Source organism: Procambarus clarkii, chromosome 8, assembly GCF_040958095.1.
Source record: "Procambarus clarkii isolate CNS0578487 chromosome 8, FALCON_Pclarkii_2.0, whole genome shotgun sequence".
NCBI lineage: Eukaryota > Metazoa > Arthropoda > Malacostraca > Decapoda > Cambaridae > Procambarus > Procambarus clarkii.
In genome coordinates, this window is record NC_091157.1 from 33,008,014 (window position 1) to 33,026,366 (window position 18,353).

At 48.2% G+C, this 18,353-nt stretch overlaps 1 protein-coding gene across 1 annotated transcript; it reads right to left on the reverse strand.

Moving 5' to 3' along the window:
• Positions 1 to 14,090: 14,090 nt before the first annotated feature.
• LOC138360071 (uncharacterized) lies at positions 14,091 to 16,492 on the reverse strand. Its single transcript, XM_069320016.1, has 2 exons — positions 15,981 to 16,492; positions 14,091 to 14,187 (listed from the first exon to the last, which is right to left on the reverse strand). Exons 1-2 carry the CDS (start codon positions 16,490 to 16,492, stop codon positions 14,091 to 14,093), a joined length of 609 nt encoding a protein of 202 aa, XP_069176117.1.
• Between the last annotated feature and the right edge of the window lie 1,861 nt (positions 16,493 to 18,353).

Consider the following 18,353-nt stretch of genomic DNA (forward strand, 5'->3'; position numbering starts at 1 on the left):
CTCAGGGGCATTGGGGCGGCTCGGGATGCATGGGGGCGGCTCTGTGTGCATGGGGGGCGGCTCAGGGTGCATGGGGGCAGCTCATGGTGCATTGGGGCGGCTCATGGTGCATGGGGGCGGCTCATGGTGCATTGCTGCGGCTCATGGTGCATGGGGGTGGCTCCAGGTGCATTGGGGCGGCTCAGGGTGCATGGGGGCGGCTCATGGTGCATGGGGGCGGCTCATGGTGCATGGGAGTGGCTCGGTGTGCATAAGGGCGGCTCAGGGTGCATGGGGACGGTTCAGGGTGCATGGGGGCGGCTCAGGGTACCTGGGGCGGTTCAGGGTGCATGGGGGCGGCTCAGGGTGCATGGGGGCGGCTCAGGGTGCATAGGGGCTGCTCGGGGTGCATGGGGGCGGCTCTGTCTGCATGGGGGCGGCTCTGTTTGCATGATGGGCGGATCTGTGCGTTTGACGGGCGGCTCCGGGTGCATGGGGCGGCTCAAGGTGCATGGAGGCGGCTCAGGGTGCATGGGAGCGGCTCAGGGTGCATGGGGGCGGCTCAGGGTGCATGGGGGCGGCTCAGGGTGCATGGGGGCGGCTCAGGGTGCATGGGGGCGGCTCAGGGTGCATGGGGGCGGCTCAGGGTGCATGGGGGCGGCTCAAGGTGCATGGGGGCGGCTCAGGGTGCATGGGGGCGGCTCTGTGTGCATGGGGGCGGCTCAGGGTGCATGGGGGCGGCTCAGGGTGCATGGGGGCGGCTCAGGGTGCATGGGGGCGGCTCAGGGTGCATGGGGGCGGCTCTGTGTACATGGGGGCGGCTCGGGGTGCATTGGGGCGACTCAGGGTGCATGGGGGCGGCTCAGGGTGCATGGGCGCGGCTCATGTTGCATTTGGTTGGCTCAGGGTGCATGGGGGGCGGCTCAGGGTGCATGGGGGCGGTTCGGGGTGCATGGGGCGACTCGGGGTGCATGGGGGCGGCTCGGGGTGCATGGGGGTGGCTCGGGGTGCATGGGGGCGGCTCAGGGTGCATGGGGGCGGTTCAGGGTGCATGGGGGCGGCTTGGGGTGCATGGGGGCGGCTTAGGGTGCATGGGGGCGGCTCTGTGTGCATGGGGGCGGCTCAGGGTGCATGGAGGGCGGCTCAGGGTGCATGGGCGCAGCTCATGGTGCATTGGGGCAGCTCGGGGTGCATGGGGGCGGACGGGGTGCATGGGGGCGGCTCATGGTGCATTTGGGTGGCTCAGGGTGACGTGGGGCGGCACAGGGTGCATGGGGGCGGCTCAAGGTGCATGGGTGCGGCTCAGGGTGAATGGGAGCCGCTCAGGGTGCATGGGGGCTGGTCAGGGTGCAAGGGGGCGACTCAGGGTGCATGGGGGCGGCTCAGGGTGCATGGGGGTGGCTCATGGTGCATGGGGGCGGCTCGGGGTGCATGGGGGCGGCTCATGGTGCATGTGGGTGGCTCAGGGTGCTTGGGGGCGGCTTAAGGTGCATGTGGGCTGCTCAGGGTGACGTGGGGCGGCTCAGGGTGCATGGGGGCGGCTCAGGGTGCATGGGGGCGGTTCAGGGTGCATGAGGCCGGCTCAGAGTGCATGGGTGCGGCTCAGGGTGCATGGGGGCGGCTGAGGGTGCATGGGGGCGGTCCAGGGTGCATGGGGGCGGCTCAGGGTGCATGGGGGCGGCTTAGGGTGCATGGGGGCGGCTTAGGATGCATGGGTATATCTGGGTGGAGGGTGGTGGTATATCAGGTTGGAAGGAGGTGGCATATCTGTTTGGAGGGAGGTAATATATCTGGGTTGAGGGAGGTGGTATATTAGGGTGGAGGGTGGTGGTATATCAGGGTGGAGGGTGGTGGTATATCTGGGTGGAGGGAGGTGGTATATTAGGGTGGAGGGAGGTGGTATATCAGGGTGGATGGAGGTGGTATATCAGGTTGGAAGGAGGTGGTATATCTGGGTGGAGGGAGGTGATATATCTGGGTTGAGGGAGGTGGTATATCTGGGTGGAGGGTGGTTGTATATCAGGGTGGAGGGTGGTGGTATATCAGGATGGAGGGAGGTGGTATATCTGGGTGGAGGGAGGTGGTATATCAGGGTGGAGGGTGGTGGTATATCAGGGTGGAAGGAGGTGGTATATCTGGGTGGTGGGTGGTGGTATATCAGGGTGGAGGGTGGTGGTATATCATGGTGGAGGGAGGTGGTATATCAGGGTGGAGGGAGGTGGTATATCAGGGTGGAGGGAGGTGGTATATCAGGGTGGAGGGTGGTGGTATATCATGGTGGAGGGAGGTGGTATATCAGGGTGGAGGGTGGTGGTATATCAGGGTGGAGAGTGGTGGTATATCATGGTGGAGGGAGGTGGTATATCAGGGTGGAGGGAGGTGGTATATCAGGGTGGAGGGAGGTGGTATATCAGGGTGGAGGGAGGTGGTATATCAGGGTGGAGGGTGGTGGTATACAAGGGTAGAGGGAGGTGGTATATCATGGTGGAGGGAGGTGGTATACAAGGGTGGAGGGAGGTGGTATATCAGGGTGGAGGGAGGTGGTATACAAGGGTGGAGGGAGGTGGTATATCAGGGTGGAGGGAGGTGGTATATCAGGGTGGAGGGTGGTGGTATACAAGGGTGGAGGGAGGTGGTATATCAGGGTGGAGGGTGGTGGTATACAAGAGTGGAGAGAGGTGGTATATCAGGGTGGAGGGAGGTGGTATACAAGGGTGGAGGGAGGTGGTATATCAGGGTGGAGGGAGGTGGTATATCAGGGTGGAGGGAGGAGGTATATCAGGGTGGAGGGAGGTGGTATACAAGGGTGGAGGGAGGTGGTATATCATGGTGGAGGGAGGTGGTATACAAGGGTGGAGGGAGGTGGTATATCACTGTGGAGGGAGGTGGTATATCAGGGTGGAGGGTGGTGGTATACAAGGGTGGAGGGAGGTGGTATATCAGGGTGGAGGGTGGTGGTATACAAGGGTGGAGGGTGGTGGTATACAAGGGTGGAGGGAGGGCGGTAGATGGGTGGAGGGGGGGGAGACGATGGTGGCTGTAAGCAGAAATAAAACACAGTGAACCACTTTACTCCTGACTTATTACGCCGTTGTTCCACGGACATATATTATGGCTTATACTTCCCCCTCTGTGTGTGTGTGTGTGTGTGTGTGTGTGTGTGTGTGTGTGTGTGTGTGTGTGTGTGTGTGTGTGTGTGTGTGTGTGTGTGTGTGTGTGTGTGTGGGTGTGTGTGTGTGGGTGTGTGTGTGTGTGTGTGTGTGTGTGTGTGTGTGTGTGTGTGTGTATGTGTGTGTGTGTGTGTGTGTGTGTACTCACCTAGTTGTGTCTGCAGGATCGAGCATTGACTCTTGGATCCCGCCTTTCGAGCATCGGTTGTTTACAGCAATGACTCCTGTCCCATTTCCCTATCATACCTGGTTTTAAAATTATGAATAGTATTTGCTTCCACAACCTGTTCCTGAAGTGCATTCCATTTCCCCACTACTCTCACGCTAAAAGAAAACTTCCTAACATCTCTGTGACTCATCTGAGTTTCAAGCTTCCATCCATGTCCTCTCGTTCTGTTACTATTCCGTGTGAACATTTCGTCTATGTCCACTCTGTCAATCCCTCTGAGTATCTTATACGTTCCTATCATGTCCCCCCTCTCCCTTCTTCTTTCTAGTGTCGTAAGGCACAGTTCCCTCAGGCGCTCCTCATACCCCATCCCTCGTAGCTCTGGGACGAGTCTCGTTGCAAACCTCTGAACCTTTACCAGTTTCATTATATGCTTCTTCAGATGGGGACTCCATGATGAGGCTGCATACTCTAAGACTGGCCTTACGTAGGCAGTGTAAAGCGCCCTAAATGCCTCCTTACTTAGGTTTCTGAATGATGTTCTAACTTTTGCCAGTGTAGAGTACGCTGCTGTCGTTATCCTATTAATATGTGCCTCAGGAGATAGATTAGGTGATACGTCCACCCCCAGGTCTCTTTCACGCGTCGTTACAGGTAGGCTGTTCCCCTTCATTGTGTATTGTCCCTTTGGTCTCCTATCTCCTAGTCCCATTTCCATAACTTTACATTTGCTCGTGTTGAATTCTAGTAGCCATTTCTCTGACCATCTCTGCAATCTGTTCAGGTCCTCTTGGAGGATCCTGCAATCCTCATCTGTCACAACTCTTCTCATCAACTTTGCATCATCCGCAAACATCGACATGTAGGACTCTACGCCTGTAAACATGTCGTTAACATATACAAGAAATAGAATTGGTCCCAGCACCGATCCTTGTGGTACTCCACTTGTTACTGTTCGCCAGTCCGACTTCTCGCCCCTTACCGTAACTCTTTGGCTCCTTCCTGTTAGGTAGTTCCTTATCCATGCTAGGACCTTTCCCCCCACCCCCGCCTGCCTCTCGAGCTTGAACAGCAGTCTCATGTGCGGTACTGTATCGAAGGCTTCTTGGCAGTCAAGAAATATGCAGTCTGCCCAACCATCTCTGTCCTGTCTTATCCTCGTTATTTTATCATAGAATTCCAGAAGGTTTGTTAGGCACGATTTCCCTGTCCAGAACCCATGTTGATGTTTGTTCACAAACCTAATGTTCTCCAGGTGTGCAACCAGTCGTAGCCTAATTATTCTTTCCAGTATTTTACAGGGGATGCTTGTCAGTGATACAGGTCTATAATTAAGTGCCTCCTCCCTATCTCCTTTCTTGAAGATCGGCACGACATTTGCCTTCTTCCAGCAACTGGGCAATTCTCCTGACATAAGTGACTCATTAAAGATCATTGCCAGAGGCACGCTGAGGGCCTGTGCTGCTTCTTTTAGTATCCACGGTGATACTTTGTCTGGTCCAACTGCTTTAGTTGCATCTAGAGTTGTCAACTGTTTCATTACCTCCTCTGCTGTCACCTCTATATCTGATAGTCTTTCATCTAGGGTAACCCCTTCCAACAATGGGAGCTGCTCAGGCTCGGTAGTGAACACTCCATGGAAACTGGCATTCAGTGCCTCGCAGATTTCCTTGTCACTTTCAGTATATGCCCCCTCTGTCTTCCTTAGTCTTGTCACTTGGTCGTTCACCGACATTTTTCTTCTTATATGACTGTGTAGTAACTTAGGTTGTTTTTTCGCTTTGATTGCAATATCGTTCTCATAGTCCCTTTCCGATGTTCGTCTTATGTTAATGTAATCGTTCCTAGCTCTGTTGTATCTGCTTCTGTTGTCCTCTGTTCTTTGTCTTCTGTACTTCCTCCACTCCCGCCTGCTGGCCATTTTTGCTTCCTGACACTGTCTATTAAACCATGGGTTATTATATTCCTTCTTATTTTTTCCCTTTACCGTTGGTATAAATCTCTCTTCGGCCTCCTGGCATTTCTGTATGACTAGGTCCATCATATCTTGGACTGTTTTTCCTCTGATTTCTTCCTCCCACTGCACTTCACCCAGATAGTCCCTTATCCTCATATAGTCCCCTTTCCTGTAGTCAGCTCTCCTTTCCCAGATCTCTTGTCCCATGGTCATAAGTTTGAATTCCATCATGTAGTCAAAGACTAGGACACAATGGTCACTGGCCCCTAGAGGTATTTCATGCTCAAAATTCTCGATATCTTCTACGTTCTGGGTGAAAATCAGGTCTAATAGGCTCGGTGCATCTCCTCCTCTTTCCCTTGTGTCTTCCTTCACATGTTGTGTCAGGAAATTCCTGTCTATAACATCTACTAATTTTGCTCCCCACGTTTCGTCCCCTCCATGGGGATTCCTTGATTCCCAATTTATCTCTCCATGATTTAGGTCCCCCATGATCAGCAGCTTCGCTCTCATTCTATGGGCTAGTGTTGCTGCCTTCTGCAGTTCATCTATACATGCTTTGTTGTTGTCATCATACTCCTGCCTGGGTCTTCTACTGTTTGGTGGGGGATTGTAGATTACTAAGATCACAATCTTCCTCCCATCCACTGTCAGAGTTCCATGTATGAAGCTTGTGCACTCATTGGTAACTCAATTTCCCAGGTCTTCAAACTTCCATTTCCGCTTTATTAGGAGTGCTACTCCCCCTCCCTGTCTCTGTGTCCTATCTTTTCGTATCACCTGGTACCCTTCAGGAAAGATTGCATCTGAGATCATGTCATTAATTTTAGTTTCCACAATTGCAACTATGTCAGGATCTGCTTCACTCACTCTTTCTTTTATCTCTTCTGCTTTATTAGATACCCCATCAGCATTGGTGTACCAAACCTTGAGATTCTTCATGGAAACTCTTGTACCAGAGTTCTCCCTTTCTCTGGGGGTCTGGGGGGATCTGGGGGATGTCTGGGGGGTGACTGGGGGCAGGGGGGATCTGGGGGATCTGGGGGGTGTCTGGGGGATGACTGGGGGCGGGGAGGGTCCGGGGGATGTCCGGGGGGATCCGAGGGGTGTCTGGGGGGGTCCGGGGGGTGTATAGGGGGTGAAAGAGTTCAGGAGGGGTGCTTGGGGGGCTACTGGGGGCTGGGCTTCTAGGAAGGTAGGTAGGAGGGTCTGGGGTAGGGTCTGGAGTCGGAAGGGCATACTGGGTCTGAAGATTAGGGAGGGCATAGAGGGGTTGGGAGATAGCGTAAGGTTGGGAGACAGATAGAGGTTGAGAGGTTGGGAGGGGGAAGGATAGAGGGGGTGGGGGGGACCTCCCACCTCCCTCGCAAGGGTGGGGGGTCACATGGAAGGAGAGGGGATGAGGAGGGGTGAGGGCTGGGTAGGCTTTGGGTGTTGAGGGGATGAGGGCTGGGTGGGTTCTTGGGGTTGAGGGGATGAGGGCTGGATGGGTTTTGGGGGTTGAGGGGATGAGGGCTGGGTGGGTTTTGGGGGTTGAGGGGATGAGGGCTGGACGGGTCTTGGGGGTTGAGGTGATGAGGGGGGTCCTTGGAATGTGGGATGAATTTGACTCCAGTGGGGTCAGAGGGGTCAAGGGATGTGTTGGGGAGATAAGCAGGGGCGGCTGATTTGGGGAAGGGGTGACCTGAGAAGCACGCGTGAGCTGGTTAGCATTGGGTGGATTAGCACTGGGGTGTGTAGCTGCGCTCAAATGGGAAGAGTCGTATTGTTGTTTGCTTGCTCTGTGGGCAATCTGTTCCTCCTTCGTCATGAATTTGTCAATATATACGTTGTAGTAATTTTCGCTACCTCTGAGTAAGTGTTTGTGATGCAGTATGTAATCCACTGCCTCTTCGTTAGTGAACTGTACCAGGACAGGTCGTTTCCTGTTACAGTTGTATGGCCCAATGCGTCGGTGAACTTGCACCTCATTCCCTGCCATCTGGGCTCTCATGTCTCTCAAGATCCCCTGTAGTTCCAAATCCTTAATCTCCATCCTTTCCTGCCTCGATGGTGCCCTGGCTTCAAGTAATCCATGGATTATGATTGTCCTCTTTCTCAGTTCAGGGTCATGCTGGTGGCCCTCTCTCTGGCTGACCCCCACCCCTCCTACACCCGCTACTCCACCTACTACTACTCCCCCTTCCCCTGCCAAGCTTCCCTTATTCCTGCCAAATTCATTAGTTAGCCTAGATATTTCTCCTTGCCATTCTACTCTGCTCTTCGTGATTTCCTCTTGAATATAATCCATAAACTCTTGTTTGAGTCTTTGAACCTCGTCCTGTATCTTATTAAAGACTTCACTTTTAATCCCCTGGATTAGATCACCTATCCAAACATCCCTCTTCTCTACAAATTTCCCAATCATCTTCTCCACAAACCTATCTTCTTCCTCAATCATAATACTGTGGGACCTAGACCCCCTTCCTGACCTAGTCATTGCTATAATGCAACCTTACCCACAGGGGTTCCAAGTATCTTACCGTCCTGCTAACACAATAGGTGAGTGAATCTCCAATCGTCGTCCCACGTGGTGGTAGAAGGGTTGCTGCCGGGGTGAGGTCACGCGGTCAGAGGTCGGTGAGGTCTGCTTCCACACTGCACACTGCCACAGTACTTCCTCAACTATTTTGAATTACGCTATTTAAACTGTTTTTCTTCACTACCTTATGGCTTTGGTCAAAACCCAAGGTTTTTTCATTCACTTGTACACACTTTTTCACTTCGAAGTTGCCTGATTACCCCTCCCACTCCACTAGTGAACCAGGAGCTCCCAACCCCACGTCCACCCAACACGATGGTCACAAGACAAGTGATGTGTGTGTGTTTACTAGTTGTGTTTTTACGGGGGTTGAGCTCTGCTCTTTCGGCCCGCCTCTCAACTGTCAATCAACTGTTTACTAACTACTATTTATTTATTTATTTATTTATTTTTCCCACACCACACCCCCCCCCCCCCAGGAAGCAGCCCGTGACAGCTGACTAACTCCCAGGTACCTATTTACTGCTAGGTAACAGGGGCATTCAGGGTGAGAGAAACTTTGCCCATTTGTTTCTGCCTCGTGCGGGAATCGAACCCGCGCCACAGAATTACGAATCCTGCGCGCTATCCACCATGCTACGAAGTGTGTGTGTGTGTGTGTGTGTGTGTGTGTGTGTGTGTGTGTGTGTGGGTGTGTGTGTGTGTGTGGTGTGTGTGTGTGTGTGTGTGTGTGTGTGTGTGTGTGTGTTTGTGTGTGTGTGTGTGTGTGTCCGTGTGTGTGTGTGTCTGTGTGTGTGTGTGTGTGTGTGTGTGTGTGTGTGTGTGTGTCTGTGTGTGTGTGTGTGTGTGTGTGTGTGTGTGTGTGTGTGTGTGTATGTGTGTGTGTGTGTGTGTATGTGTGTGTGTGTGTGTGTGTGTTCTCACCTATTTGTGCTTGCAGGGATTGAGCTTTGGCTCTTTGGTCCCGCCTCTCAACAGATCAATCACCTGGTGTACAGGTTCCTGAGCCTACTGGGCTCTATCATATCTACATTTAAAACTGTATATGGAGTCAGCCTCCACCACATCACTGCCTAATGCATTCCATCCGTTAACTACTCTGACACTGAAAAAGTTCCTTCTAACGTCCCTGTGGCTCATGTGGGTACTCAGTTTCCACCTGTGTCCCATTGTTCGCGTCCCGCCAGTGTTGAATAGTTTTTCCTTGTTTACCCGGTCGATTCCCCTGAGGATTTTGTAGCTTGTGATCATGTCCCCCCCCCCCTACTCTTCCGTCTTCCAGTGTCGTAATGTGCATTTCCCGCAGCCTTTCCTCATAACTCATGCCTCTTAGTTCTGGGACTAGTCTAGTAGCATACCTTTGGACTTTTTCCAGCTTCGTCTTGTGCTTGACAAGGTACGAGCTCCATGCTGGGGCCGCATACTCCAGGATTGGTCTTACATATGTGGTGTACAAGATTCTGAATGATTATTTACACAGGTTCTTGAACGCTGTTCTGATGTTAGCCAGCTTCGCATATGCCGCAGACGTTATTCTTTTTATGTGGGCTTCAGGAGACAGGTTTGGTGTGATATCAACTCCAAGATCTTTCTCTCTGTCTGTTTCATTAAGTACTTCATCTCCTATTCTGTATCCTGTGTCTGGCCTCCTGTTTCCACTGCCTAGTTTCATTACTTTGCATTTACTCGGGTTGAACTTCAACAGCCATTTGTTGGACCATTCACTCAGTCTGTCTAGGTCATCTTGTAGCCTCCTACTATCATCCTCTATTTCAATCCTCCTCATAATTTTTGTATCATCGGAAAACATTGAGAGAAACGAATCTATACCCTTTGGGAGATCATTTACATATACCAGAAAAATTATAGGTCCAAGGACTGACCCGTGCGGGACTCTACTTGTAACGTCTCGCCAATCTAAGACCTCACCCCTCACACAGACTCGTTGTCTCCTGTTGCTTAGGTACTCCTCTATCCACCGGAGTACCTTCCCTTTCACTCCAGCCTGCGTCTCCAGCTTTTTCACTAGCCTCGTGTGTGGCACTGTATGAAAGGCTTTCTGACAATCCAAAAATATGCAGTCAGCCCACCCTTTGCTTTCTTGCCTTATTTTTGTTGCTTGGTCGTAGAATTCAAGTAACCCTGTGAGGCAGGACCTGCCATCCCTGAACCCATGTTGATGCTATGTTACGAAGTTCCTTCGCTCCAGATGCTCCACTAGCTTTCTTCGCACAATCTTCTCCATCAGCTTGCATGGTATGCAGGTTAGGGACACTGGCCTGTAGTTCAGTGCCTCCTGTCTATCCCCTTTCTTGTATATCGGGACTACGTTAGCTGCTTTCCAAATATCTGGCAGTTCCCCTGTTGCCAGTGATTTGTTATACACTACGGAAAGTGGTAGGCACAGTTCTTTTGCTCCTTCCTTTAGTATCCAAGAGGAGATTCCATCTGGGCCTATAGCCTTTGACACATCCAACTCTAGTAAACACTTCCTTACTTCCCCGCTTGTAATCTCAAACTCTTCCAGTGGTTCCTGGTTAGCTATTCCCTCTCTTATCTCTGGAATTTCTCCTTGCTCTAAAGTGAAGACCTCCTGGAATTTCTTATTCAGTTCCTCACACACTTCATTGGCGTTTATAGTGAATCCTTCCGCCCCTATCCTTAATTTCATAACATGTTCCTTTACTGTTGTTTTTCTCCTGATGTGGCTTTGCAACAATTTAGGTCTTTGCCTTGCTTGCGATTTCATTTTCATATTGTCTTTCTGCCTCTCTTCTCATCCTGACATATTCATTCCTGGCATTCTGGTATCTTTCTCTGCTCTCCAGTGTCCTGTTATTTCTATAGTTTCTCCATGCCCTTTTACTGTGCTGCTTAGCTAGCCTACATCTCTGATTAAACCATGGGGCTTCATGTGGGAGCCTGTCGGCCGAGCGGACAGCACGCTGGACTAGTGATCCTGTGGTCCTGAGTTCGATCCCAGGCGCCGGCGAGAAACAATGGGCAAAGTTTCTTTCACCCTATGCCCCTGTTACCTAGCAGTAAAATAGGTACCTGGGTGTTAGTCAGCTGTCTCGGGCTGCTTCCTGGGGGTGGAGGCCTGGTCGAGGACCAGGCCGCGGGGACACTAAAAAAGCCCCGAAATCATCTCAAGATAACCTCAAGATGGGTTTCACATCTTCATTTCTCTGTTTTCCTTTTGGACTGGGACAAACTTGTTTTCTGCGTCCTTGCACTTCTGCGTGATGTAGTCCATCATATCTCTGGCCGTCTTTTCCCTGAGCTCTGTTTCCCATGCTATATCTGTTAGGAATTTTCTTATCCCCTCATAGTTTCCCTTTCTGTATGCTAACCTTTTCGTTTCGGTATCCCTCCTCGAGTTCAATAAGCCTTCTTCAATCAGGTACTCAAACACCAGTACACTGTGGTCGCTCATTCCTACTGGGGCCTCAAAACCGATTTCTCTTGTGTCGGAGTCGTTCAGAGTGAAGACTAGATCGAGTCTCGCTGGTTCATCATTGTCTCTCATCCTTGTGGGTTCTCTGACATGCTGGGTTAAAAAGTTTCTAGTCACCACCTCCAATAGTTTGGCTCTCCACGTATCCTCGCTTAGATGCGGCTCCTTGTTCTTCCAGTCAATCCTTCCGTGATTGAAGTCGCCCATGATGAGCAGGTGGGATCTATTTCTACAGGCAGCAGAGGCTGCCCTCAGTGTTAACTGCCATGTTGTTGTTTTCATACTCTTGACTGGGTCTTACTGAACGTTATGAAGCTATACAGGTGGTTTAAGCTTTACTGAACGTTATGAAGCTATACAGGTGGTTTAAGCTTTACTGAACGTTATGAAGCTATACAGGTGGTTTAAACTTTACTGAACGTTATGAAGCTATACAGGTGGTTTAAACTTTACTGAACGTTATGAAGCTATACAGGTTGTTTAAACTTTACTGAACGTTATGAAGCTATACAGGTGGTTTAAGCTTTACTGAATGTTATGAAACTATACAGGTGGTTTAAGCTTTACTGAACGTTATGAAGCTATACAAGTGGTTTAAACTTTACTGAACGTTATGAAGCTATACAGGTGGTTTAAACTTTACTGAATGTTATGAAACTATACAGGTGGTTTAAGTTTTACTGAACGTTATGAAGCTATACAAGGGGTTTAAGCTTTACTGAACGTTATGAAGCTATACAAGGGGTTTAAGCTTTATCCTGCCCGAAACGCTTTGCGTAATAGTGGCTTTAGGCATTGTATGTACTAGCTCTATCTATAAAGCCAACAAACTTTGTAAAATCTCTTTATGTATGTACCTTACCTAAATAAAAATTATTATTATTATTATTATTATTTACTGAACGTTATGAAGCTATACAGGTGGTTTAAGCTTTACTGAACGTTATGAAGCTATACAAGTGGTTTAAGCTTTACTGAACGTTATGAAGCTATACAAGTGGTTTAAGCTTTACTGAACGTTATGAAACTATACAGGTGGTTAAGCTTTACTGAACGTTATGAAACTATACAGGTGGTTAAGCTTTACTGAACGTTATGAAACTATACAGGTGGTTTAAACTTTACTGAACGTTATGAAACTATACAGGTGGTTTAAACTTTACTGAACGTTATGAAACTATTCAAGTGGTTTAAGCTTTACTGAACGTTTACAAACTCTTCATTTTGCTTAAGCTTTGCCAAATGCTCTGAAGCTGAAGAATATAAATTAATCTTTGCCAAAGACTGAAATATATGCCGCTGTGAGGTCAATGTGCGATATTTATATCACACATTAACTTAATTACCCAACCATCACTGCAAGGTGCTTCGAGCAGAGTCATATTTAGAGTCCTGTCGTGTAGGCTTACAGTGCTTCGTCGGAGGAGGGAAGTTTGCCCATCAAGACATCAAATAAGATTATCAGGATCGCCATTGTTAGTGAAATGTAGCTGATATACTCATTACTGGATCACCCCAGGGGTGCCTTCATGTGTGTATTAATGCAATATATACACTGATGAAACTTCCTAATCTTCATAATCGTATAGACTGAGATTCCTGGATATACTGAGTTGGATTTTTTTTTTTTCAATTTTTGCCCCGAGGGGCGAGTTTATTGGGCAGCGCCACTCATCCTGTGAGTGGACATACCGCCATGACAACACACACCACTCCCCAATAGGAAGACAATCCGTTGGGTTGTTCATCCTGTCACTGTACCCAGACGTAGCTGGGACTTGCTTAACTGTCTCAAGTGAACAGCTTCTCTAACAAGAAGATGAGCATTCGTCAACCCTTAAAATCTTATGTTATCTAGCAAATGAAAAATGGAGGATTCTTTTAAGAACAGTATCTATATTTGACAAACAGTATTTTCCTATCTCAACCAATGTGGGGTTTATTTTTCTACACATATTTCTAATATCTCTCAGATGTTCACAGTCTCGTAGATAATGTTTAGGCGGTGTCCGTCATTCTCATTCTCATTCTCAGATTCTGCAACTCAGCCTCTCAACTGTTGTTTCCATTCCAAATCTCCATGGTTATTTGTATTCAAGATGGATTCTTGCTATTACTGATTCTCTCCCGCGGCCACCTCTTCGGCCATAATGATTTGGATTGCCACCTGTAACCATGTTGTACCAGCGTACAGATTCACTGATTTGTTCTTCTATCCTCCTTTCCTTAGTAACCTTGTTGCGTTGATATTGCCTGATGATACCTCTAATTTGTAGAAGTCTTGGGTATGAAGTATTCAATATGGTCGCCTTCAGCAGCCAGCACATCTGCTCGTTCATTCTCACATATTCCAACATGGGAGGGAATCCACAGAAATTTGACGACTCTTCCCTGATTGGTTAGTACTCTCACAGCTTTCTTGATTTCAGTGACAATCGCAGGATTTTCTGCCCAAATTTTTGTGGGGCTTTGTTGCCCTGCTTTTGAATCAGTGCAGATCACTGTACCGTTAGTGTTTCGTTCAAGGAATCTTAACGCCATAACAATGGCGGATAACTCCGCTTGCGTTGAAGAGATATAGTTCTCAATACGTGGTTTCCCTTCATTTCCACGCTTAAAGACGTTATTCCTAATTACAGTGTATGCTGCACCAGCCCTGCTATTGACATGGTTAGATGATCCATCAGTGTAGATTTGATTTTACTCATTTCCGGCTTCTTTATAGATTTCCTCGAGATACTTGTGCCTCATTTCTTGTGGTATTATGTTGAACTTTTTCGTTGCCATCTCATTGACGATAAACCTTCATGAGTCATCCTCCCAGGGAGGTAACCTCTCTACAGGCAGGAGCTCACGGGCTTGCTCAGGCAGGTGAAGCTCTTCCAGGTAGCAGACTGATCTGTGATGCCATTTTTTGCTTCTCCTCTTTCCCCCCTGTAAGTAGCACAGAACTCAGTTTTTTCTTAGCAATATTATTGTATTGGGGATCTTAATTGCAAGCTTAGCATTCAGTTCCAAAGTTCTGCTTTTAACACTTGGGAGGGACAACTCTCGTAGATTAGATGTTTTGGCAGTTCTTGGGACTCAAAGAAGGATTTTCATGGCTTCATTTTGTATGGTTCAAGTTTTTTATATCGCTTAGGGAATAAGTGCACAAAACTGGTGCGGCATAGTTAATGACGGAGCGCACATTGGCTGTGTACATCATTTTGAGCACGGCAATAAAGACTCCATGCCCATTCCAGTTCATAGCTCTTAGTGCCCTGAGTCGACTTCTACCTATTCCTATGAGTTGATTGAGCTCCTCTTTCTTCCCCTTGTTAGAGCCGACAGTGACGCCAAGGTACCGATAGTGGTCAACCCATTCATGTGTTACTCCATTAGTTTGTAGTTCTTCATTTTCTCCCCGCTTGTGATGAGTGTATGGCTTTTGTCTTGTTTGTGGAGAAAGTGAACCCGTGAAAGTGAAAGCTCAATACGTTTCCTTCCAAGGAGTTCAATGGACTGTTTAATTTTTCCCAAGGTGGGAACTTGTAATAGAAAATTATTTGCATATCCAACTTCTTGTGTTTCTTCCAAAAATTCAATATTTGCAATGGCGTTCATAAGTATGTTAAATAGAGTGGGGCTTAAGACCGCTCCTTGGGGAGGTCCCGAGTTCCATGTTAATTGTTCTCGAGACGGTTGTGTTGAAGCAGACCTTGGCTTTCCTCCCTGTGTGGTAGTCTTCTGTTGAAGCAGACCTTGGCTTTCCTCCCTGTGTGGTAGTCTTCTGTTGAAGCAGACCTTGGCTTTCCTCCCTGTGTGGTAGTCTTCTGTTGAAGCAGACCTTGGCTTTCCTCCCTGTGTGGTAGTCTTCTGTTGAAGCAGACCTTGGCTTTCCTCCCTGTGTGGTAGTCTTCTGTTGAAGCAGACCTTGGCTTTCCTCCCTGTGTGGTAGTCTTCTGTTGAAGCAGACCTTGGCTTTCCTCCCTGTGTGGTAGTCTTCTGTTGAAGCAGACCTTGGCTTTCCTCCCTGTGTGGTAGTCTTCTGTTGAAGCAGACCTTGGCTTTCCTCCCTGTGTGGTAGTCTTCTGTTGAAGCAGACCTTGGCTTTCCTCCCTGTGTGGTAGTCTTCAATCCATTTCACGAGTCTCCGCTTGACACCCGTGTATGCAAGCACGTCCAGGCAAGTTGTACATACACATTCACAATTTTCTTAATGTCTAATCAAAATAAAAGAGTTGGTATGGCGTTGTTCTTAAGGCCATCCAGCCAGTATACCAGCAAATATACTCTAACCCTGCTCATAGTTCAGGATCTAAGTAAACTCTCAGTGGATATGCACCAAGAAGCGGGGTATATCTTTCAGTGAATATATCCCTTAAGTAGAAGACCTATCAGGACAAAGCGGCAAGCCATTACGACTAATGGCTTGGTCGTAACCATTAACCAAGCCAATAATAGCAAAACTAGACACAGCGAATTCGGAAGTTCTTCTCTGTGCCCGAGATAGTGATGAACATGACGGGAATTGATGATTCGCTTTTATGAGCACGTTTTATGAAGACGGACTGAGCTGGGAAGAGCCTTGTGTAACTGAACGCTGCTGGCCAGAGTCTAGTCCTTCAGGAAGTAGAGTTATTTCATCCTTTTCAAACGCACGGTTGGGAAACCTTTTTTCCTGAGAGCTTGTCCAGGGAGGACTGGTGGGACTCAGAGCCAAAGTCTCCCAGGAGAAAACTTACCAATAAGCAATCAACACGAGAGCAGTCACCAAGAGAGCAGTCACCATGAGAGCAGTCACCAAGAGAGCAGTCACCATGAGAGCAGTCACCAAGAGAGCAGTCACCATGAGAGCAGTCACCATGAGAGCAGTCACCAAGAGAGCAGTCACCATGAGAGCAGTCACCATGAGAGCAGTCACCATGAGAGCAGTCACCATGAGAGCAGTCACCAAGAGAGCAGTCACCAAGAGAGCAGTCACCATGTGAGAAGTCACCAAGAGAGCAGTCACCAAGAGAGCAGTCACCAAGAGAGCAGTCACCATGTGAGAAGTCACCAAGAGAGCAGTCACCAAGAGAGCAGTCACCAAGAGAGCAGTCACCAAGAGAGCAGTCACCATGAGAGCAGTCACCAAGAGAGCAGTCACCAAGAGAGCAGTCACCATGAGAGCAGTCACCATGAGAGCAGTCACCATGAGAGCAGTCACCATGAGAGCAGTCACCATGAGAGCAGTCACCATGAGAGCAGTCACCATAAGAGCAGTCACCAAGGAGAAGTCACTAAGAGAGCAGTCACCAACAGAGCAGTCACCAAGAGAGCAGTCACCAAGAGAGCAGTCACCAAGGAGCAGTCACCAAGAGAGCAGTCACCAAAAGAGCAATCACCATGAGAGCAGTCACCATGAGAGCAGTCACCAAGGATCAGTCACCAAGGATCAGTCAGCAAGGATCAGTCTCCAAGGATCAGTCACCAAGGATCAGTCACCAAGGATCAGTCACCAAGAGATCAGTCACCAAGAGATCAGTCACTAAGAGAGCAGTCACCATGAGAGCAGTCACCAAGAGAGCAGTCACCATGAGAGCAGTCACCAAGAGATCAGTCACCATGAGAGCAGTCACCATGAGAGCAGTCACCAAGAGAGCAGTCACCAAGAGATCAGCCACCAAGGAACAGTCACCGAGGAACAGTCACCAAGGAACAGTCACCAAGGAACAGTCACCACGGTAGTAAGAGGTCACGGAAGACAGTAATCTTCCGTGAAGACATCATAATAGACAGAAGACTATTAAGGTCATCATCTTACACTCACTGGAGACTGGTTCAGTAACTGGCTGAGCGTCAGACCCCTCGACCCAAGCATGAGACCAAGTGCTGGCATCTCTCGCTAGTATTAATAAGCTTCTGCCAATTAGTAACCTTATCTGTTCTCCTGAGTTCAGATCAGTTGGTGAAGCATTCGACTCGTCGTGGGTGATTGTCGATTGTTTACGTCGATGATATAGAAAAGCCTTTAAAACTGTTATGTTAACAACACCTTCGTTTTATCGTGGTATTTATGTATTGGAGAGAGAAGGGTGCTGAGAATACTGTTAGCTGATGGTGACCAAACCATCATAACTACTCCGTTCCATCCACGTGGGCTCTAGGAGACTCGAACACTGGACCCCAAGCGTGTGCGTGTGTGGCCGACGCTTACATCTATATAAATAAAATGTAAATGTTCGTTTGTGCATAACCGCCTATTTCCAAAAGTTCTTCACCAATGACTTTGAAATTTTCCCATAACGTTCCATTCGCATCCGAGCAGGTTTTTATATACATATCATATATATGGCACGTCTGTGACGGGAAAAAACATGCTTTTTTTTTAAATTCATTTTTCATGTGTGGGAAATCTTCGAAACCTCTTTACCGATTGCTTTGAAAGTTTTACTCAACGTTGCATTCGAATATGCGCATCTTTTTATATACCTATATACAGCCCTCACCTGTAACAGGAAAAAACATGTTGTTTTTTTCTAAACAACGCCATCTCTTGGACGTAAGAGCAACACACTCTGTAATCTCCGAAAGTTCTTCACCGATTGCTTTGAAATTTTGGCAAAACATTCCATTCAAATTGACACGTGTTTTAAATACATACTATATAGATGCCACACCTGTGACATGTAAAAACATTTTTTGTTTAAACAGCGCCATCTGTTGCACGTAATTGCATCATACACGCTATACTAAATATGTTACGAATTCCATTTCAATGTTTCCGATTACACTGATAAATTTAATTTTCATAGATTTCGATTTATTTTCATTTTGATTTATATATTTTGTGAGATATTGCGTTGGAATTGAGCTGTGTTGTTTACCATGCCATTCATTTCATGAATATAAGTATAGATGCCACACCTCTGACAAGTAAAACTATGCTTTTCTTGAAAAACAGTGCCATCTGTTGCATGTAATAGCAGCACACACTATTCTAAATATGTTACAATTCCATTTCAATGTTTCCGATTGCATTGATTAATTGAATTTTCATAGATTTCGATTTATTTTCATCGTGATTTAATTATTTTGTGTGACATTGCGTTGGAATTGAGCTGTGTTGTTTACTA

Excerpts from the sequence above, each read along its gene's own strand:
- LOC138360071 (XM_069320016.1), bottom strand. The coding sequence starts at position 16,492 with ATGGTGACTGCTCTCATGGTGACTGCTCTCATGGTGACTGCTCTCATG. Across the intron at positions 14,188-15,980 it reads CTCGTGTTGATTGCTTATTG|GGGGGAAAGAGGAGAAGCAA; the intron begins GTAAGTTTTCTC and ends TGCTACTTACAG.